General features: G+C 45.4%; 2 protein-coding genes across 3 annotated transcripts; one reads left to right on the top strand and one right to left on the bottom strand.

Moving 5' to 3' along the window:
• The first annotated feature begins 1,354 nt into the window (after positions 1-1,354).
• On the top strand, positions 1,355-9,371 carry LOC148381015 (uncharacterized). The gene is made up of 4 exons (XM_088363590.1): positions 1,355-1,576; positions 2,140-2,778; positions 3,069-3,225; positions 3,494-9,371. The coding sequence occupies exons 2-4, from the start codon at positions 2,152-2,154 to the stop codon at positions 8,323-8,325; spliced, it is 5,616 nt and encodes a 1,871-aa protein (XP_088219716.1). The 5' UTR covers positions 1,355-1,576; positions 2,140-2,151; the 3' UTR covers positions 8,326-9,371.
• Positions 9,372-9,796: 425 nt separating this feature from the next.
• LOC148381016 (uncharacterized) lies at positions 9,797-21,269 on the bottom strand. 2 transcript variants are annotated; one of them, XM_088363589.1, is made up of 11 exons: positions 21,194-21,269; positions 16,677-20,281; positions 12,790-16,610; positions 12,609-12,702; positions 12,453-12,528; positions 12,294-12,384; positions 12,083-12,214; positions 11,908-11,997; positions 11,621-11,764; positions 11,358-11,542; positions 9,797-11,221 (listed from the first exon to the last, which is right to left on the bottom strand). In XM_088363589.1, exons 2-11 carry the CDS (start codon positions 20,278-20,280, stop codon positions 11,053-11,055), a joined length of 8,406 nt encoding a protein of 2,801 aa, XP_088219715.1. In that variant the 5' UTR covers position 20,281; positions 21,194-21,269; the 3' UTR covers positions 9,797-11,052. The 2 variants fall into 2 exon arrangements, with proteins under 2 accessions (XP_088219715.1, XP_088219713.1); XM_088363587.1 differs by having other exon boundaries at positions 12,790-20,281.
• Positions 21,270-21,373: the final 104 nt, after the last annotated feature.

Below are 21,373 nucleotides of genomic sequence, written 5' to 3' on the forward strand. Positions count from 1 at the left end.
ATGGTCGTCATGCTGCAGCAAGGCTTCTAATTGAATTTTGGGAAATCACTGGAGGAATGTAGAGAAGACGGCAGCGGCTGCTGCTGCGGCTGCTGTGGCGGCGGCAATGCGACAGATGCCGGCCGGTCCTGTTCAACTTGCGACCGCGTGAGTGGTCGCCATGCGCGACAAGACGCCGAGTTTAGCCACGCGACGGCAGCTGCACACCGCCGTGACCGATTTAGCCTCGCATGCATTTTTTCCCATTAACAGGCCAGGCTGGGAGCTTGCGTGGCGCCAATTAGTTGCCCCCCGCCCCTAAAAATAGCTGCCAGGCGGCCTTGGGGATTGACGTGCGGGCGACCGACCCGTTCACGTACGATGACGGCAGCGGGACAAATCGGAAAAACGACAGTCCTGCTCCTGGCATGCTACATGCCGATCTCCATCGGGGAAACTCGGAGGCCCTTTTCGATCGAGAAATTCAAAAATCAGTGGACAACGGTGACAAAACTGATATTTTCATTGATATATTCGGAGAATATTTTCTGCTGGGAGGCTGGAATTCCAACAAGGTCTTAATTGATTAATCGATTGGCTCATTCTGAACACAGCCACATCCCCCAGTCATAAGCGGGTGTGCATGGATGGGTGGGCTTGTTCGTCGGGATAAACGTGTTGCCCGCTTTCTTATCTTTTCACTTGTGGAAAGGAATGGGGGGCATGCAGGCAAACTGTTTACTTTGAGGAGGGGAGGGGCGTTGTGGCTTCCTCTATTGTCCCCCCTCCTCCAGCGGCCTTTGACTTCCCGTCTTGGAACTTCTGGCATTTAGCGCCCGCTGTTGTTTTGGGAAGGGGATGACGAGCTCGGCATTCTTGGCTGCTTTTCCACTCGCACGTGGGAGTGGGCGCCTTATCTTTTACGCGCCTTTTCCTGCGCTGACGAGGGTGTGTGTCAACGTTTTGTGCTCAAGGGCCACGTTGAAGTTGGGCCTCACATTGACAAACCACAAATGAGCCTCACAAGTGTGTTGGCTTGATGAGTTCTTCTTCCTATGCGAGTATGAAACCATGTATTGATGAGGCTTTTTGGTGAGGGTCCTAAATAAAGATCCGATTTTGCCATGGTCCGGATTTGCTGCTGTTACTTAGTGGATGTTTTCAGGGAGGGTCTCGCAAGTGAGCAAGCCTTTAATCCTTCTTACGGCAGAGCTTCTCAATGAGATTAGACCCACCCCGCACGAGTGCGACCGCGCACTCCTGTTTTTCATGTTAGCATCCGTCCCCGAAAGTCGGCAACATTTTGAAGATGCCGTTACACAAAAACAACAAAGAGGACTTGTGAGTCCAAGTTGGCCATCGGTGTAGATATAAGGGCAACCCTTAACCGTGGACACGTGAAATGATGGCCCTGCGTGTGTCACACTAGCGTGGGGAGATTAGCGCCAAGCAAAGATTAAGCAAATTAGCCGCAACAGTGCGGCCCGAAATAAACAGTTGCCGTGGTAGCAAGTCGACCACAAGTCGGGATGTAGAGCACCGTGATTTTTCGAGACTCCAAAAGAAGGAAATTGCAGTTTTTATAATGACAGCATAGGTGAGTTTTGCATTCTTGTTATCGATGGTGTGGTATGATTTGGAATGTAGAAATCACAAATCATTCGAAGAATGTAGTAAATTTCTCCAGAATCCTTCCAAAAAAAATTTATATAAATACTGCTTTGGATAAAGACGATAGGAATAACTTTATATGAAATTTGCCTTACGCAAGGTGCTAGAAAAAATATTAGCCAAGCAGTCAGTTTAAGGTTCAGAATTAACCAGCCAGAAATGAACACGAAAATAATTTGGAATGCTTCTGTAAGAAGTTATTTTGGGAATGACTGACATTTCAGATTTAGAAGAAAACAAAAGTCATATTTTAACCAGTGAATATCAAAAATATTTTCCATTATAGTGATTTACATGCATTCCTGGACAGAGATGTTGTTTTTGTGGTTTAAAATACCTCGTTCCTTTTGAAAATGTGAAACAAAAAAACTGAAGCAGTGCAAGATCTATTTGTTAAGCTCTGTGTGTATTTTTAGCTGCAGTCCTCAATTCAAGAAAAGCTGCGAGCAGTGATGAGTGAACTAACAATCATCTTCTCCTCTCTCACAGCCAATAAGAGAGATGAATGAGTCGGGCCTTCGCAGGATCCCCCCTGACCAGTCGTCGGGGAGTCTGCGCACCTTGGGCAGCCCCCGTGCAAGCGTCACCGACCCCATTTTGTCCAAACGTGTGTGCTTCTACAAGAGCGGCGATCCTCAGTTTGGCGGCCTGCGCATGGTTGTCAACAACCGCACCTTTAAAACGTTTGATGCCCTCCTGGACAGCCTGTCCAAGAAGGTGCCGCTGCCATTTGGGGTGAGGAACATCACCACCCCCCGGGGGGTGCACGCCATCAACACGCTGGACGAGCTGGAGGACGGCAAGTCCTACATCTGTTCTGACAACCGCAAAGTAAAGCCCATCAACTTGGCACTGGCCAGGAAGAAATTGGCACCCTGGTACCACGCCAGGCCGGTGAGTTCCCGTCGCCGGAACTTGCAACGGGCCAGGGCGTTCCCTGGGCGGCAAGAACCTGTGCTCGTGCACACGCCAAAGAGACTGGTGGTCTTTCGGAATGGAGACCCCTCCGTCAAACACACAGTGGTGCTCCAAAAGAGGAGCACGACTACGTTTGAGTGGATTCTGGAATATATTTCGGAGATGATGCAGTTCCACGTAATGAAGCTACACACGGCCGATGGCAGACGCGTAAGTGCATCCATGTTTTCATGTTTCCACTTTGGGACACTTATCACTGCCCTGTAAATGGTTGTCCCATAAAGGGAAAGTCTTAAGCTTCTTTAGCATCCACCCTAATCTCTCACATTGCATTCTGGGATACTGCCATGTAAGGCAACTGGTCAGGAATCTCATTTCAACTGAGAAGATCCAAGAAGATCCACTACATCAGTTATGACGCCATAAGAATTGTTTTCAATGAAATCAGTCTCGCCGTCTTACGCTCCCCGAAAGTGACACTTTTGTTTCGTTTGCCGAAGGTTGAAGGGCTCCCGAGCTTGATCTTGTGTTCCGGCGTAGTGGTGGCAGCGGGCAAAGAGCCGTTCAAACCTGCAAACTACAATGTCCAAAAGTCATCGGGGTCCATGAGGCTGCCCGGGAACCGGATGAGCGTCAGGAGACTGAAGGCGCTGAATCGTAAGTCTAAATCATTTTAATCATGAAGGGCCTTTAGTCATGTGACGCCTTATCCACCTCGTACCACAAGACAAAGCCGGAGAAAGTGCTGACACAATGTCATTATGCATAACACCGTAGATGACCTACATACGGCATCTGTGAGCTTGACTACTCATAGACAGACTATCTAATTGGTTTTCTCTCTTCTTCTTTCATGCCGCCTGGGTATCTTCCTCATCCTCATGAAATCTTCTAACATTTTTACCGCTACTTCTTGGCCGAGAAGGTAAAAAGAAATCACCGTCGTACGGATCCAAGTCGAGGAACTTCTCCACATCCTCCGAGCGCTACATCGTGAACAAGATTCACAATTCCCTCATGGAAAGCTCGTGCGACCTACCCAGCCATCCCACCAACTCCATAGGATATGACTCTGGACATGTCGTTGCTGAAACAGAAGGTGACGAGCTGGAATGCGTGCAGCCTGACGAAGACGACATTGAGAAGTCCTTTCGGGTGAACCAAGATGGTAGCATTTCGGTGGAGATGAAGGTGCGCTTGACCGTCAAGGAGGAGGAGATGCTCCACTGGACGACCACCTTGACCCGCTCCAGCGTGGCCAATCAGTTTAATGTGACCAGTTTGCCCGAGCTGGAGTTGGAGAAGGACGTCTGTCCCGCCACACTGGATTCACAAGATCCAATCTCCTCCAACGACACCATCAACAAGGATGAATCCAAAGACGACCGCGACGACGAGAATCCGCCATCACTGGGCAACGGGATTTTAAGTCAAAGTAGCTATGAAGAAGATGTCAAAATGCAGGCAACATCTCCTAGGAGTGCGCCAACCCCGGGACAAACACAAATCAGAAAGAAGCCAGCTTCAATGGAGAGCAGTGGATCCATTGAATCTTACTCTTACCAGGAAGAGATAGAAAATGGAGCCCTGACAGAGCAGTACTGCGTGGTTAGGCAAAGGAGAACCAGGCCGATCCCCAAGCCAAGAAGGCTCAGCTCTGTTGATGCTAACGGCACGAACAGCACAAACATGTCATCATATAAATCGGACGAAATCATGCATGTGGAATCCAGCGGGGAGGAGATCACGGAAACCGTCTTGCATATTTATGAACAGCAAACTTGCCAGGATAATTATAACGCCAACTTAAGTTCATTTCCGAGGCCCACGACTTCAGAAACCGGACATCTACACAGAAATGACGACTTTGAACACCAATCGTGGGAACCCTCGACAGCCTTGGAGTCTGTTAGCATCTGGAATGGCGGGAACGAGCTTGTAACAGCAGATTTGCCTTCTCCTAAGCATGGCAGAATAAAAGAGATGAAACAAGTAGCCAAGCCTGCCAAAGGCAAAGAAAAACAACCTCGACCTAAGACCAAAAGGATTCCCCAAAAAACAAGGAAAGGCCTGAGACGTCTTCTGTCACCTGGTAAAAGGCAGAGAGAAAATTCATCAGGAAATGCGAAGAAAAACAAGAACGCAACACCATTCTCCAGTGCTGGGTTCATCCGGAGAATTTACGGGAATAAATTAAAACCAGCCAAAAGCCTGAAAAACTTTAAAAGGAGAACGACCAAAAGCAGGGAGGGCAACGCTGGATCAAAGAGCACAAAGCCACCAGATAAAACACTCCAGAAACCAAACATAAAGGCACGAGGAATGCTGACCCAGCAGACGTCAGTGCATCGAGAGACGAATCATGATGTCAGCAAACAAATGTCCCTTCCTGCTTTTGACTCCTCCAGCTCTGTTGCTAACGAATATGTCCAAAACTGGCTTAAGAAAGTGCATATTAACCAATCTGCTGAATGCCAAAGGAAAACCAATCAGACAGAAATTCAGGCTTCGGATGCCAGAGAATTGACAATGCAACCTGAGGATGTACGGGGAACTTCTGTCAGAGAGAGAATCCAATCCTTGGAGAACAAGATGGCTCCATCAAATCTTCAGACAAATGGAGAAGGAATAAATGCTCAGCCTAAAATCAATGAGATGCCACCTGGAAGCGAAACTAATATCACAAAACTCGAAGAAACTTCTCCTGTTCAACCACCTCCGCCTGGAGAAGAAATACAGAAAGAATCCAACCCCGAATATCACGTGGGTTGCAACCCAAGTTGCGTGCAACTATCAGAGAGAAGTCAACCGTCAGATAATCCTGCGCCATCTGCCCAGGCTTTACCGCACCCCCAGCATGTCATGAGAATCACTCAAATGATGGAAGCTGTGGTTTCAAAGGAGGAAGAAACCTTATCAAGATCTGCGTCTATCAAAAGGGCACCTTTGGTCAGCAATGTGTCTCTGGAAAGAAAAATGTCCCTGAGAAAATCTTGTATGGATAAATTTACCGTATGTAACAATGAAGAGCAACAGCAATCATTCTCGGATGCAAACAGCAACTCTTCTGCGTCTCCAAAAAGTCTTCCCTCAGAAGAGAGGCTGTCCTCGTTTCGTATGCCATCAAGTGAGGTTCCAACATCTCCGAATAATCTCCCATTACAAATCATGGGCAGTCCAAAATCACAGTCCAAAAGGTCCCAACGCCATCCAGGGGTCAAGAAAACATCACCGAATGTCAGCCCCTTGCCAAAGAAAAGGCAGACGTTGCCCAAATCAAAACAAAGCAAACAGATGGCACATTCCAAATCGATGGACCAAGAATTACCTCCAGTCAGAGAAAACTCCAAAAGGATGCTCCCCAGAAATTTGTCATCAGACTCCGAGGCTGCAGGTATAAGAAAAACACAATCCCAGAGAAAGCAGATGAACTCTCTGCAGGCTATAAAACCATCAGTATGTACTGCTGAAACTGCTGAACCAACTGATGAGCTTCAAATGCAAGATCAAGAAAAATCCACAACTGACACAAAAGTAAATCTGCCAAACATCATTGACCAGCCAAACATGGAATCTGTCCTTGAGAGCGTTTGCTGCTCCATCAAGTCCATCCGGTATGTCGCTCAAAGTCCATCGAGCTTGGAAATGACCAACAGTGTGCCAGACTTCTCCTCCCAAGTGGCCTCCACATTTGGTTCCTCGGCCAAAGTTCTCCTGGCATTTTTGTCTATCGTGGCTCTTAAAGACAGCATTGCCAACCTCAACGTGGACCAGGTGAAGGCGAACGACGTGAGCTGCGCTGATGCTTTGAGAATGATCGAATCCCTGAAGGAAATCGCTAGCATGGAGAACTCCCACCTGTTTGAAGACAGACTGTCGGCTTTATGTAAGTCGTGCTCGAGGCAGCTTCTTGACAGCTGGAGGGACTTCCAGGAGCTCGCAGACGCATATCAAGAGGAAAACGCCATTGATGACCTCATTGAAAGTCTTGACGTACCCAAAATAATTAAAGAAGAACTCGTGTCTCTATCAGTTGGTTGTAGCAGCACAGGTCAAGAGAAGCTGAAGGCAAATTCTGAAGGTTGCAGTTCTGGGATGGGGGAACACACTGACGAGTTGGCATATGATGATGAAAGGCAGCAGGAATTGAACCCGGACCTCGCATCACATTCAGTCGTGGAACAATGTTTGGAAGAGGAATACGAGAATAAACCACAAGAAGATGGCTGTTATGTGGAATTGAATCCTAGCAGGAGGGCAAGTTCAGAAACAGAACAACCAGAGACCAAAGACAAAATGCAAAGTCTGGATGAAGAAAAGGGCTTGAATATTATCGTACAGGAAAGAATATCTGGACAGGATGAAGAGAATAAAGAAGAACTCAGAATCAAGATGCAGGATCCAAAGAGAGACCATCCTCGGGATCTGGCCGATGACGACAGTGGCAATGACTTGAGTCGTGACGACCATGCGGAGTCATCCACGCTTGAAAATGAGCAAATACGAAGCTCGGCTGAGGAAGAATTGAGCTTCTATGAGAAGGTATCAGGCTCAGAGGAGGAACAAAGCTATTTAGCAAAATACCAAGCCCCTGTGACGGACACAAAATGTGAGACGGTGGAGGGTACCAAAGACCTGTTTGACGAAGAGACTTCACAGCCTGTAGCGGTCCGGGTGAGTCTTCTGGAGAAGCAGGTTGCTGATGCCCAGAAAAAACAGTATAACAAGGATCACGCCAAGAAGCTCTCGCTGTTGTCCGAAGACTCCATTGAAACATTTCAGCAGTGCAGCCGCTCTGCCCCGCAGTCGTCACTATCCTTCAGCTACGACTCAAGCGGCGTGGTAACCGTGGAGCCTGAAGGCAACAGGGTCAAGAGCATCCGGGAAATGTTCCTGGCAAAGAGTTTTGCCAAGAACGCAAAGCAGGGCCTGAACGCTGCGCTGGCTTCTGAGACATCCGAAAAAGACGGCTATCAGACCCAAATATTAAGTGAGCAGTCAAGCAGTGAAGAAGATCCAGTGCGGAAATCCATCAGCAAGGGTTTTGTGAGGAGAACCATCGAAAGGCTTTACGGGAAGACTAAAGCTCAAGAGAGGCCTCCGTTGGCCCCTAGAACCAAAAAGAAGCACTCCAATACTTTCTTGCCTTTTCACACAGCAAGATGCAAAGCGGCATCTGAGTTGTCGTACTTCAACTCCACCAGCGCGTTGGACACCTTGACCGAGGCCACGCGTTGCATCGCTTTCAATGCACAAGTCGGTCCCGGCGACAGCGTTCCCATCGACGAGGGACGATGGCTGATCCGAGAGAACGCTCTCATCCGGAAATCCATTTCCGACCCGACCGGAATCAACACAAACCTGGTCAACTCCGCCCAAGATGAGGACGGCTGCGAAGACACGCAAGACGACACCCCCTACTCTCTTTTCAGCACCACGTCAGAACCAGAAGAGCATAAGAAGTCCAAAATGTGCACCTACTTCTCTTTGCCGCATACCAGCGACTCAGAGGTGTGTCAAGATGAACAGAGCATCATGGAAGCGAAATCGGAGAGTGGTGCCAAAATGAGAAACGGTTCTGCTGTCGGGATGGCGGACAACAAGGTACACCCGTTGGCGGTGCTCCCGGCGGACGGCCAGGCGGTGGTGGTGACGCAGCCCAAGAAAGGACACGGCACGGTGAACCAAAGCCTCCAGGAACCCGACGTGTTGGACGTGTTATATAACTTCTGCGGCGAAAACTGTCCCATCTTGTGAAAGAATGACTCATCTTTGGTGCCTATGTTTTTGAATGTTGCCATAGCCTTGGCATGAACAATAATTTCACTTTGGTGTTCTACGTTTGGTATTGTGATTTAATAAGTAATTTTATCAATACAAAGGAGATTTCACATGGAAAATGTTAGCCAAGGGATAAAAAGTGTCACGATACATTTGAAAATTTCAAACCATTGTAATTGCCTGCATCTTTTATTTTCTTAAAAGAACAATTGATGTGATTTTATTTTTGCGTACTTTGTTTAAATTACCATATTTCATATTTGGAAGAATTTTTATATTCCATTTTAAATGTCTTCCTGTTTACACAAGATGAACATTTACTTCCCTTACCAAATGTGAATCGAACTGTCACCTGAGTGCAGCTCGTGTAATGACAGGCGTGTATTTTGTTTTTGTTGACTGTTTTTGTCCGTCATCAGGACGAAGAATTAGCGTAATCTGTTTTTAAAGCTCTTAGGACAGATCAAGTCCCAGCATGTGTCAGATGTCACGAAAGGTGCAGCTATTATTTGACCCAAGGTTCGGGTCACATTGTACAGTGTGTTTTTCGTACGTCGTAGTTTGAAAAGCGGTGGTACACATATATTGATTTTGGACATTTAGGTTTTTAAACGTGATAAACTCCCCCCAAATAAATCGCCAAGGATGTACTTACTGTTTTAGGTGTATGTGGTGTACTCCAGATGACAAAGGCAGCACGCCATGCTCAAAACCTCGCCGAGCGCAGAACCAAAATTAAGCTGCGAGAGGGGTACACACCACTGGAACACAAAGAAGGAAAAGTCGTAGTTGTAGAAGAAACACCTTGGAGATTGGCTTTTGTCACATGGGAGGGAAAATGCTAAAATTTAGCCCAATTATCTGTTTGTGTGTCCCCGACGTTGAGGTGTTATTTAACATTGTGTTTAGCTGAATTGTGTTCTCAAAAGAACGGTTTTACTGGTTGAAAATGTGGCAGCTGTAATGACTTTGTGTCTTTAAACTCTTGCAGTGAAATAATAAAAAACAAATTTCCACATGTATCCCCTTGCATCATTTACCATGTGTGAATACCAAAGTCACTCCCCACAGAAAAATAATCAAGATGCGCCGTACGGATACCTTGTTTTTCAACCCGGCCTGATTGCTATCATCTTTCCTCGCTTGAGGAAGTGTTTTTGTTGTTCCAAGCTTTTTTTTTGTGCGAGTGTTGAGTTGGTCCGTGTTGTGACAGGAGCATGGAGGAATGCACCTGAAAAGAAGAAAAACAACACAGCAGTTATTTTTGCTCACTAAATGCTTGGGGGGGGGGATTATACAACCGGCCACTAGGTGTCACTGATCATGTAGGTCTTCTCTGCGTCCCTGGAAAGAGAGCAGGCACAGGCTGCAATGCATTTAGTTTATTGTTTAAATAAATATTTGTTTTTTAATATATCTATGCATAAAGTCATACGCAGAAGGGGGGTAAAGAGCCTTGAAGACTTCCCACATTGTTTATTACAAATGTTATAGTGCGTGTTTATCTACATACCCATTTTATATGGTACAGTGTAAGTTATCAAGGAAAAGGATAATGATACTGAGCACTAGGTAAAAATAAAATAAGCCACTTAAATTCAGGCACAACATCAAAGTGTAATGGACAAACCGTTGTGTTGAGGGGGGGTAAAAAAAAAAACTCATTTGGGTTACAATGCCTCGTCGCTTTAACAGCGGACAGTATATGGCTCAGTTTGGAATAACAAGTAATGTAGTCTAAAAAATATATTTGAAAAAATAGCCCCAGCTACACTTCTAAACAATTCTTCTTCAGATATTTGGTTGTAAAAATGTTAGTTTGAAATGCTGTGACAAACTATGATGGAGGTGGTAAAAGGGTTTAAAAAGTGAGCAGCCATTGATGGGAAAACACCATGCACTTGATTGCATATGTTAATGCACACGAATAAAATGTAAAACAATAATCATAATAAAAGGGACATGATTCATTTCATCTGAAGTAGTTTTAGGGCTTCACTGGGGAAAAAATCTACAAGATTAAAGTCATTTATTTTCAAAAGAAAAACACCAGTATATTTTCAAGAACAAAATCGTATTACGAGAATAAACTTGTATATTTTCAAGATTTAAAAAAAAAATCCTTTTCAAGCTAGTCTACTTTTCAAGATAAAAAGTTTTTTCTGATTGAAACTAAAATAAATTGGGCTGTACATTTTAAAGATAAAAAGTTGTATATTTTCAAGTCGTTATTTTTGAACAAAATAGGTGCATATTTTTTAGATAGATTTTCAGTTTAGTCATATCATAAAGTCAAATTTGAGAAAACAAGTAGTACATTTGAGGTGTACATATTTGATATTAAAGAGGTAATCTGAGAATAGATTTGTCTGTTTTCCTTGTATTATTTTCAAGATAAAACTTAATACACGGTAGTTTTAGCTTGAAAATATTCAATTTTATTCTCGCCCTGAATTACGCCTTGAATCTTGTAGTGTGATAATTATTTTCTTTTCAGGGTTGCCCCAATACTCCTTGGTAGTTTCCACCGGATGTCGCTTGAAAATAAATCAAATTTTTGTACGTCAAGTGTGAATTTGTTCATCCTGAGATTGGAACCAAGGCGCACGTGCGTGTCCATTTTGTGGGCAGAAAAACGGAGGTGGATCAGACGTTTTTTGGCGAGGGGGTGACCACTCCCGGCGTCGCCTCCGGGCTCGACTGTCATACCGAGTCACTTTTGGGCTGGTTCGAGTGCGTGCCACTAACAAAGTTGTACACCAAAAACTGCGAGGTGCCAAAGTAGTGAGTGGCGAAGAGCTTGCCGTCGGGCGTCGGGTCCGAGAAGGCGATCTCATCTTTGCTCAGGTACGAACCGAAGATGAAGTTGTTCCTGTGCAAAGAAAGAACGGAAGCGGCTTTGAAATGGATTCACAGGCTGTTATGTTGTGGGTCACTTTGAGCCGTGTTTTTACTTGACAGAAATGGGAACAATTGGAGAATTGAAAAATAGCAAGGGTGGTACCGACCTGAGGCACTCGACCAAACGCGAGGCAATGGCTTGGCGTCTCATCATGCTCACCACCCAAATGCGGCTGATCCCGCACAGCGCCGGCTCGGCCGTGGTGGAGCAGCACCACGCCCTCTGCCGCTCAAACATCAGCTTCTCCCCCTCCGAGCCCTCTGGCTGGGGCTCCTCGATCACCCTGTAGCCCTGCGCAGAACGCCAAAGCACACGGTGACGTAAAAGCGCCGAGCGTCGAGCATTCTGTCGGCGTCGCGGCGGACTCACCTCGTTGATGTGCTCGGCGATGAGGCATCCCGCCACTTTCTTGTCGTTGGTGATGAAGAGGAAGGTTTTCGTCTGGGAGGGACACTTTGTACCCACCTGCTTGAAGCCGAGATCATTGTCCACCATCTCCCTTATCTCTTCCACCTGAGCGATAATTTAAGAACAACATAAACATAAAATTTGGGGGCTGCAAAAATTCCTCTTGCGGGGCTGCAAGTGGCGGCAAGTTTGAGAGTGTGGCAGTGCGGTTTTAGTGCGTTGCAGAAGATATGATGAACTTTTCCAACCTTCTTGAGAGCATATTTGGGATCATCAGGCAGAACCAGGATGATTTTGCCGTCGGGAAATTCTCCCAGGATCCTCTCCTTTTTCCAGCCCTGGCAATCACAATAAACATGACAAGGTTTCTCAGCGTAATTACAAGATGAGCTAAATTATGGAAAAACATCTCCATCCACTTACCACATATTTTACGGCGCTGATGAATTGGTTGTGGAAGAGCAAATGCTGTGATTCGTCCTCGGGGTTGGCGGCAGAGTACAGCATCCCGCATACGCTGCAGGCCACAGCTCCAAAGTGCTTCTGTCCTGCATCCTGTGGTACACAGACAAAAATGCAAGATTATATCTCTACACATTGACTGGAGGAGAAATTATTTCTCTCCTTTACTCACAATAATAGTTTGACTGTCATCTTTGTCCGCCTCCTTAAGTTTCCTCACTTCTCTTTGCAGAGTGGCTTTGTCTTTCTGCTTCACTGCACCGCTGGGAAAAAAAAAAAAAAAAATGAATACAGATTGCAGTTGTTATGAGGAAAATAGTACAGGACTTACTTTTGACAGGATGTTTCTGATGCATGCCCATCCTGGACTGTCTTGAAGGTATCGGTCTTTTGGCACTGATCAGCACCTTTGAGGAAAAACAGTGATTATTGTACGCCACAAAATTTTTGAAGAAGTAGGGAACAAGTAATTTTTAAAAAATCAGACCTGCAGGCTCTCCTTCACATTGCTGCGTATCAGGTGGATTTGAGCTCTCTTTCGGAGGAGGGGGGCTTTTAGGTGGACTTGAAGCAGCAGTAGCCTTAAAAATAGCCATTTTTTTTTTCTTAAATCAAGTACCACCAAAAATGTTTTTCTTTTGAATATGAAAATGATCAAAAGTTGTTACCTTGCTTTCCTTGTCTGTTGCTGGCTGAGCCTGGAGGGTTTTGGCATGACCTGCAACTCCATCAGCTGGAAGACTGCCAGGCTTCATCTGGGATGTGTTTGAAGCAACTGACTGGTTGGTCTGAGCTGGGGCAAGGCCAGCTGTTTTTAGTTGAGGTGAAACCGACACAGCCTGAGTCACAGCCAAAGCGGGTTTCGATTTCAGAACCTCATCTGAGGGAGACGGTTTGGCGGGAGCAGAGGTGACAGATGTTTTTGACTGGGCACTTAAGGCAACGGGAAGGTGTAGACCAGGAGAACAGGTGGGTTTGGACTGAGCGGAGGTTGGAATGGTGGGCTTTGATTGACATGGTGATGGAATCTGTCCAGCAGAGGTGGTTGGGTGTTTAAGTTTTGCCTGGCTGGATTGCTGAAGTGAGGCTTTCAACTGGCCCAGTGGATGTGACTGACTGGGAGACTGGTTAAGCCTGGGTAGAGGACTAACCCTCTTTGGAGGCGTCGGTAACGGGTCATCATCAAGTTCAAAATCATCAGGTGAATACCTGGGACGCGGTTTGTATGGCTTGTACTCGACAGGCTGCTGTTTTGACGCCTTAAGTCCGTTGGGCATGGGTGGGGGTACAGCCGGCAGAGACCTCCTGGTGGACGACCTGGTGACTTTTGGGGTGGGATTTGGAGGGGTGACCTGAGGGGTCTGAGCCTTACTGCTTTGCCGTGTTACTCTCGTGATTTCGGCTTTAGGAGGTTCAGTCGGAGGACTTTCTGTTTTTGGGGGTTCTGTTTTGATTTCTGGTTCAGTCTTGGGGGGATCCGCTATGGGTGCTTTCGTTTCACTCTTGAGAGACTCAGGAGCTTCTGGCTTGGGGGATGCCGGTTTGCTACTTAAGGTGGGAGTTGGAAGGGGGGCCGAACTGGTTTTGGGTGCAGGGTCAGTGGTCGTGGCATTGATGGAAAACAGAGCAGGCGGTAACATTGAAGCTTGCCAGTCCATGTCAGAAAACAGTTGATTTGCCTGGTCAGACTTCATTTTCTTCATGCGTGCCCATGACATCTTCTCCCTTTGCAGTTCTACCTGTCTTAATCTTTGATATCGAGTTAGCTTCTTCTTCTCGTGGGCCTTCAGAGGCACGGAAACTTGGGAGACAAAGAAACGCCTCTTTGGCGGATCCTCTGCCAGCTTGGATTCAGCACTGGCAGGCTGCGCCGCAGGGGGTTCCTCAGCAGGGGGTCCCTGTGCTGAGGAGCTTTCGGGTTCATCAGGAGGCTTGACGTCAACAAGGGCCACTTCCTGCGTGCTCATAGGTGGATTTTCCTTCTTGGCGGCTTCGCTTTTGGCCACTGCTTGTTTTTCCTCTTCAATCCTCTTTAACAGCGTGCTGTCTGTGGCGATGTCCTCAGCAATTTCCTGACACAAGGCTAAAAGGTTGAGCTGCTGTCGGTTGGCCGTCCTCTTCATAGCGGCTGCTTTCTGCTCTGCCAGAGCAGCCAGACGCGCTTTGGTTCTGGCCTGGGTGTTCATTTCTTGCTTCTTGGGTTTCTCAAGAAGTGTTTTGGTGTCAATGTCTGGCTTTAAAAAGGAACTGTTGGTCTTCAATACATCTTCATTTTCAGTCTTTTCCACTGCCTTTTGAAGAGAAGGTGTTTGAGTGTCGGCTTTGTCTATTATCGTAACGTCAGCGTCTTCTTCGTTCGCAACCTCAACCACAACGATCTCATGTCCGATCTCCATGTCCTCCAGAATTTGCAATTCCTGGAGGGCAACGTTTTCCCCACTGTCCTCTGTCGCCACAACATTTTCATCTTGAGGTTTAGAGTTGGTCGTTTCAACCGTGACAGATGGTGGTTGAAGGAAGTTGCCTGGAGTTGACTCAAACGGTTCTTCTGAAGGTGGTGCAGGTAAATCTTTTACCTCTTCACTTGAAGGTATCACTGGATCAACTTTAACATCAGGGGGCGGCTCTTCAGTCTTCAAAAGGCAGGTCTGTTGAGGTCCATTTATTGCGTCAAAGGTAGAATTTGGATCCACCTGGTTCACCAAACTGGGGTCAGACAGACCTGACGCAACGGCAGCTTGAGAGACAATATCTAAGTGAATGTTGGTATCTGAGACTGGCTTGAGAATTACATATTCATCAGATGTATCATGTGGCAGGTCCATGGAAGGATGATCATCCTGCAAGTGTTGAGAAACATCTGCGACAACCACATTATCATCTGTTGGTTCTTTATTAGACGTCTCTTTTTCCGGTTGCAAGTCATCTTTCACATGTTGGATACTTGATAAATCCTCTGAGGACATCAAATCTTCCTTATTCAAAGCCAAAGCACCATCTCCATTGTTGTTTCTCTCTAGATTAGTCTCTGGAACCGTGGAGGTCTCTTGCACGCCTATTTCAAAAGCTGCTTGGCAATTTGTCTGTTCTTCAGCAGTTTTCTCATTTACCAGTTCCAAGTTGCCCTCCATGTCTAAAGACACAAATTCTTTCTTCTCCAAACCCAGAACAACAGGTCCAGCTCGGTTACTCTCTGGACAAGTCTCTGAAATGTTAGTTGTATTTTCGACCTGCATTTCAACTACTGCTTGGACTGTCCATTCGTCCGCAGTTGTCTTATTCTTTAGTTGCAAACGATGAGTCTCTTCACTTTCTTTAGGACACAAGTCCTCCTTTATTACTTGATTACATGGTAGATCGTCCGGAGACACTAAGACTTGCTTCTCCAAAGCCACGGCAACTTCGCCATCTTTGTTACTGTCTGGACAACTCTGCTGAACTGGAATAGTTTGTTGTTTCTCCATTTCAATTGCTGCATGGCCATCTGTCTGTTCTTCTTTAGCACTTTCATTATTTTCCACTTGCAAATGACTCGCCTCTGCGCTTTCATTCATGAGCGTGTCCATTTTGTCTTGAATACTTGGTACTTCCTGTAAAGACAGCAAGTCCTGCTTCTCCAAATCAGTGGAGGCATCTCCTTTATGCTCTGGGACAGTGGTGGTCAATTGTACTTCCTCCATTTCAACTGAGGTTTGGTTGTCTGTCCGTTGTTCTTTAGTGGTACTGCTATTATCCGGGTGCAAATAACTAGCCTTGTCTTGAGTACTTTGTACCTCCTCGTCTGATGCCAAATATTGCTTCTCCAAAGCCACGGCAGCATCCCCATCTTTGTCGCTATCTGGACTACTATCTGGACCTGGAACCTTGATGGTCTGTTGTACGTCCATTTCAATTGCTGCATGGTCGTCTGTCAGTTTTTCGTCATTTTCCACTGGCAATGGACTAGCCTTACTTTCCTCCATCATGTGTTGAGTACTTGGCACATCCTCCGAAGGCACCAAATCTTGAACCTGTAAAGACATTGCCGATTCTTCCTCTGCACGAGTCTCAGAAAAAATGGTTGTCAGTGGGACCATCACCATTTCAAGTGCTTTCTGGCCCACTGATCCTTCTTCTCTAGCCATTTGCTCATTTTCCAGTTGGAAATGACTGGCCTCCATGAATTCATTGGGCAAGTCATCCTTCGTGTCTTGAATACTTGATATGTCCGCAAAAGAGACCAAAACTTGCTTCTCCGGTGCCATAGCAGCATCTGCATCTTCAATACTCTCTGGGCTACTAATAGGCTCGTACACTATCTGGTTTTCAACTTGTGATTGACTTATTGCATCGCTCTGCTCTTCTGAAGTAGTGGGTAGAGGAGCAGTGTCAGTTGGTTGGGCAAAAACTAAAACTTGGACTTCAGTATTTCCAGCTGTTTCTTCGACAGTGTCATGATAGCCGTCTGTCTTTGCAGTAGCTTCATCATCTTGGCAACCCGTCTCCTCTTCTAATAAAGAATGAACAGATTCATTCAAAACAATGTGATCAAGGCCAACTTCAGACGTGTCCTCACCTTGAAGGACGCTTGTTACTGCATTCGAAGTGTTTGCCATTTCTGGTCCCACATGCTTGAGTTGAACTTCAGCAACGTCTTCATTCTGCACTTGTATTTCCTCAGTAGAAGTTGGAATTGAGACAGAATCCGGTGTTACTGTTATGTCCATCTCTGGTTGGTTTACGGAAGCATTCGAATCTCTGGTGATGAAATCGGTGACCTTATTGTTTCCCAAGATTGAGACGATAACTGTCGATTCGCTGACCTTCTTATTCGTGTCATCTTCTTCTGCTACCATTTCTACTTCTGTGACGCACTGTGTGGTACCCTTGTTACCATGACAGCCATTTGCAGTCAAATCAGGACCAGTTTCACTTTCACATACGATCAGCATATGTTCTGTGACCTCTTGCTTTTCGTTGCTTCCTGCTGAGCCAGAATCCACTGGGGCTGATTCTGTTTGTGATGCATGCTCAAGATTCAACTTCACCATGTCATTTCTACTTGAATGATTTGTTGTGACGTCTTGAGAAGTCTCATGTAGCAACTCCGTTTCATGATGTATTTCCAAGTTTGAGGTTTCCACCATTTCACTTTCCAATTTTTGTGTCTCATAAGAAGTCTTTGTTGATAATGCAGTCTGATTCTCTTGAACACCAGAATCGTCATACTCCATGTCTTCAGATACTTCTGCTTGATTTTCAGGAGCACCAAGTAATTTTGCATCCTCCAGGTTTTCTTCTACGAGAACTTCAGAAGACAATGTGTCTGCTGTTGGGTGCACATCAGGTTCTGCTTGACTTTTTTGATTTTCCGATTCTTCAGTGATTTGAATTTGGAGGTCAGGTGGACTCACAGGTGTAGCTACAGAGTCCAAATTTAACTTGTTTTCATAGTCACAGACATTGAAATTTTGACCTTTGTTCACCTCGACTCTCTCTTGTGCTTCTTCTGTTTCCTCCATAACAGTTTTGAGTTCTTCGGTTTCACTGGTCTTGAAATTTGCAGAAGCTAAAGCTTTTTGTGTAACAACAGTGGTGCAATCGCTAACTTCAGGGTTCTCCTGGACATTTGCCTTTGGCACCGTTTCTGCATTAAAAAATTTCAAGTCTTTATTTGCAACCTCATTGTCATTTTGGCTGGAGTGATTATTGATTTCCTCCTGAAGCAACGTAGCGGTTAATCTTCCCTTCGATGGCATTTCCACATCTGTCTGCAGCTGCGAGATGATGACACGTTGACGGGGCATCTCCATTGTGCTGTTTTGCTTGCCGGCCGACTCACAGTGAGGTGTCGACACATCAGTTGTGTTGATGCTTTTGTTGACTTGCTCCTGCTTTTGTTCAAAGGGATTTGAGATGGTTCTACTATCAGATTCCATATGCTTCTTCTCAATCTGACTTTCTGCATTAAAACAATCTCCGAGGACCTCTTGATGTTCCTCTGAACTGTCTATGAGGGCCACCTGTGGCTTTGGTTCACTTCTTTGTGAAAGAGACAACTCCTCAACATGACTTTCAATGTTTTTACCAGCCTCCAGTTCTGTTTGATTTTTTTCATTGGACACAATTTGATGTTCTTCAACGTGGCTCTCTGTAACAAAACAGTTGCTAAGGGCTTCTTTTGGAGTGTTTTCAGTTTTTTGTGAAAGTGAAGTCGATGCTAATATATGGTCTTCAACAGGACATACTGGGATTTGAACAGACTCCATTAAAACTGGATTCATTTCTTCGGTCTGACTATTTGGGGTTTCACGGAGCTCTTCAACTTGACTCTCAACAGTTAACTGGTCAACCATGACCTCTGGTGGTGTAGGTTTCATTAAAAGTGATTGACTTTCAGATACACATTTTCCACTTTCTGATTGACTACAGTACTCCACTGTTAACATTTCTTGAACATGGCTTTCTATTTGAGTTTCTTCAACTTGTGGATTAAGATTTTCATCGAGGACTTCTGGTGGTGTAGGAATATTTTTCTTCACAACTGGCAAATCTATGAACGTTACCTCAGTCTGCCTTTTTTCATCAGCTGCGGTATAGAAAATGGATGGATGGATGGATGGATTCTCTGGAGTTCCACTTGCCTTTCTTTGATCCTCTGCATTGTGACTTTCGGTGAGGACCTCTTGCGACGTAGGAACAGTATCCTTTGAAATCGCAAACATTTCGGTCGGTGTGTATGGTTTTCTATCGGACTCGGTTGGACTTAGATTTGCTTCAGTATGACTCGCTGGGTTCATATCAGATTCCATTACTTCTACGGTTACCTCAGGTGTTTCCATTTGACTTTCCTCGACTGCACACACTGCAAGGACTGCTTCTGGCACATCTTGGGTCTTCTTTGAAAGCACCTCAGGCAAACTTTCCAGAGTTCTATTACACTCAAATTCAATTTGGCACACATCATCTTCAATCTTACTGGCCGGAAGTCTATCGGACTGTGTTACTTTCTCAATCCGAGGATCCCAGTTGCTACCAGTGGCCGTAAAACTTGTTTTTTCTTGTGTCTGACTCTCAGATGCTGAAGTTAGAAGATCTTTAAAATGACTCTCTGGGTTTTGGTCGGATTCAGTTTCTGTTGCCTGAGTATATGGACATTTATTTGACTCGGGTATACAACTTTCTTCAATGCTTGTCTCAGGATTACAACTTTCCAACACAATTTCTTCAGCATTGGCGTTTGGGAGCATCTGATCTTCACCAGATACATCATTAAGTCTCATTAAGTCACCACTGACCGTCACATCATGCTTTTCCTGGTCTGTATTTTGTGTTAAATCCGGCTTTATAACACTCGTCACAGTTTCTATACATTCACTGATGGAATCAGTCTGCCAATTTTGTTCACAGACTAACTTTTCAAGATGTGCATCTCCGTTGCTGGAACAAAATGTTCCCACTGCCCGGCTTCTGATAGCAGGAGCACCACCAGCATCCTCTGAATGCGTCAAGGACGATGCGAGGGGATGGTGAGCAGGAAGCCTTTGGTCTTCTGCTTCTTTTCTCTCCTTTTCTTCAGCCGTAAATATTATGTTGGCTGCCGTACTTTCCTTTGTGGTGTTTTCTGTAGTGTCCGAAATGCTGTCAAGACTGGAGTCTGATGATTTGCCATAACTGTGCTCATTCTGGACAAATTCCGCTGGAGGTGATGGTAAATCTTCACTCACCTGCAGCGAGTCGGAGGCCGGCTTGGTTTGTATTCGGCTTGAGTATTTCTTTGTGAAACCCTGCTCATTGCTCTCAGTGAAAATTCCATCCTTGCTGCTGTCGCTGGGCGTATTATCGAAATTGAACTCTGTGTTAAAATCATCTGACGGAGCTTCCCGACAGAAGGCACTTGAGTGTTTTGTGACGGGTGGACCTAGAGTAGTTCTGACTGGTGAAGTCTGTCGTGATGACTTGGATGGGTTTCCTTCCGTAGCTTCTTCTTCTTCTGAAAGTTTCCTTTTGGTCCGAGGTGCAACAGCATCTGTAATTTCATGCAAATGTATTTCTTTATGAGACCTGTTGTTGATTGCTGGTGTGGTTTCGGACTGGAGCGCTTCACCAACGTCTTCCAGCCTCCTCAATTTCGCTTGAGGATCGAGGGGCTCCTCTGTTCCTCGCTTCGAGGCTGGCATTCTGTCGAAAACAATTTAACATGTTAATGAAATGACTATGAAGCATTTTTCAGAGGGATTATCCTGTAGTGTGGTGTGGGATGAGGGATTTTTTTTAACTCCCTGATCTGCTTAGAAAACAATGAGGGCTGACTATCGTAAATATTAAATCTGCTCAGTATTTACAATTGGATACACATATATGACAGGCCACTGGGCCACATTTGACCAGATTTCCCTCCTGGCAATCAATGTCAGCAAAGTGATGGATGTCTCTATTCCGGGGAGTATTTATCCGGTGGTGTGGGGTGTATGAAGCACGAATTGTCTTAATGCCGTCCAATTAATGAATTAAATTGTACACATGAAGCTACATAAGATTTCGCTCGCATTTTAAATGTTAGTTAAGGTGTTATACAACTCCATTTATGAACACTGCTCAAGCCATGTAACTGTAGCTGCACTTCAGATGCGCTCACATATAGAAATATTATAGACGACGTGGAAATACCACCCTTAAATGTTTAATGAAGATATCCAAACGATATTTGGTAGGTGACGTATAGCCGAAAGTAAACACTTGCCAAAATGATGCACGACACCGCGGACAACAAACGCGACACGATACGCACTAGTTATGACGTTAGCACGCATATCAGTGTCCTTCTAAAAAATTTTACACCGCGAATGTGCAGTGGTTGTGATGCTAGACAGAGCATCTAGTTAGCAAATAGTGGCTAGCGTGTTAGCTCCAAGTGTACATAAACGGTGATGGTAGTTGTGGCTAAAGCTAAAGCTAGCAACTCGGCACCAAAACGCGGCTCGCTGACAAATAAACAAAGCAGCAGCGTCGCACAGCGACAGGAGGTTTAACTGGGCGTCACACGGGAGAATAATGTCAACAAAAGAACGCGAAACTGACGGGGGAACTCACTTTGACGCTTTCTTTTTTTCGTACACCAGCTGTTTTTTTCTCGTGAATAAAAATTAACTGTACTTCCGGAGAATGACGGCGGAAATGACGTTACGTCGCTGTCTGGGGTTTTTTTTCGGCCATTTTTTCGTATTTTGAAATAATAAAAGGAACAAACAAGTTGATATCCATAACAATTCA

This window comes from Syngnathus floridae, chromosome 20 (assembly GCF_059516105.1).
Source record: "Syngnathus floridae isolate MCC-2025c chromosome 20, RoL_Sflo_1.0, whole genome shotgun sequence".
Lineage (NCBI taxonomy): Eukaryota > Metazoa > Chordata > Actinopteri > Syngnathiformes > Syngnathidae > Syngnathus > Syngnathus floridae.

Excerpts from the sequence above, each read along its gene's own strand:
- LOC148381015 (XM_088363590.1), top strand. The coding sequence starts at position 2,152 with ATGAATGAGTCGGGCCTTCGCAGGATCCCCCCTGACCAGTCGTCGGGG. Across the intron at positions 2,779-3,068 it reads ACACGGCCGATGGCAGACGC|GTTGAAGGGCTCCCGAGCTT; the intron begins GTAAGTGCATCC and ends CGTTTGCCGAAG. Across the intron at positions 3,226-3,493 it reads GAGACTGAAGGCGCTGAATC|GTAAAAAGAAATCACCGTCG; the intron begins GTAAGTCTAAAT and ends TTGGCCGAGAAG.
- LOC148381016 (XM_088363587.1), bottom strand. The coding sequence starts at position 20,280 with ATGCCAGCCTCGAAGCGAGGAACAGAGGAGCCCCTCGATCCTCAAGCG. Across the intron at positions 11,998-12,082 it reads TCAGCGCCGTAAAATATGTG|GGCTGGAAAAAGGAGAGGAT; the intron begins GTAAGTGGATGG and ends TGTGATTGCCAG. Across the intron at positions 11,765-11,907 it reads CCAAATATGCTCTCAAGAAG|GTGGAAGAGATAAGGGAGAT; the intron begins GTTGGAAAAGTT and ends ATTATCGCTCAG.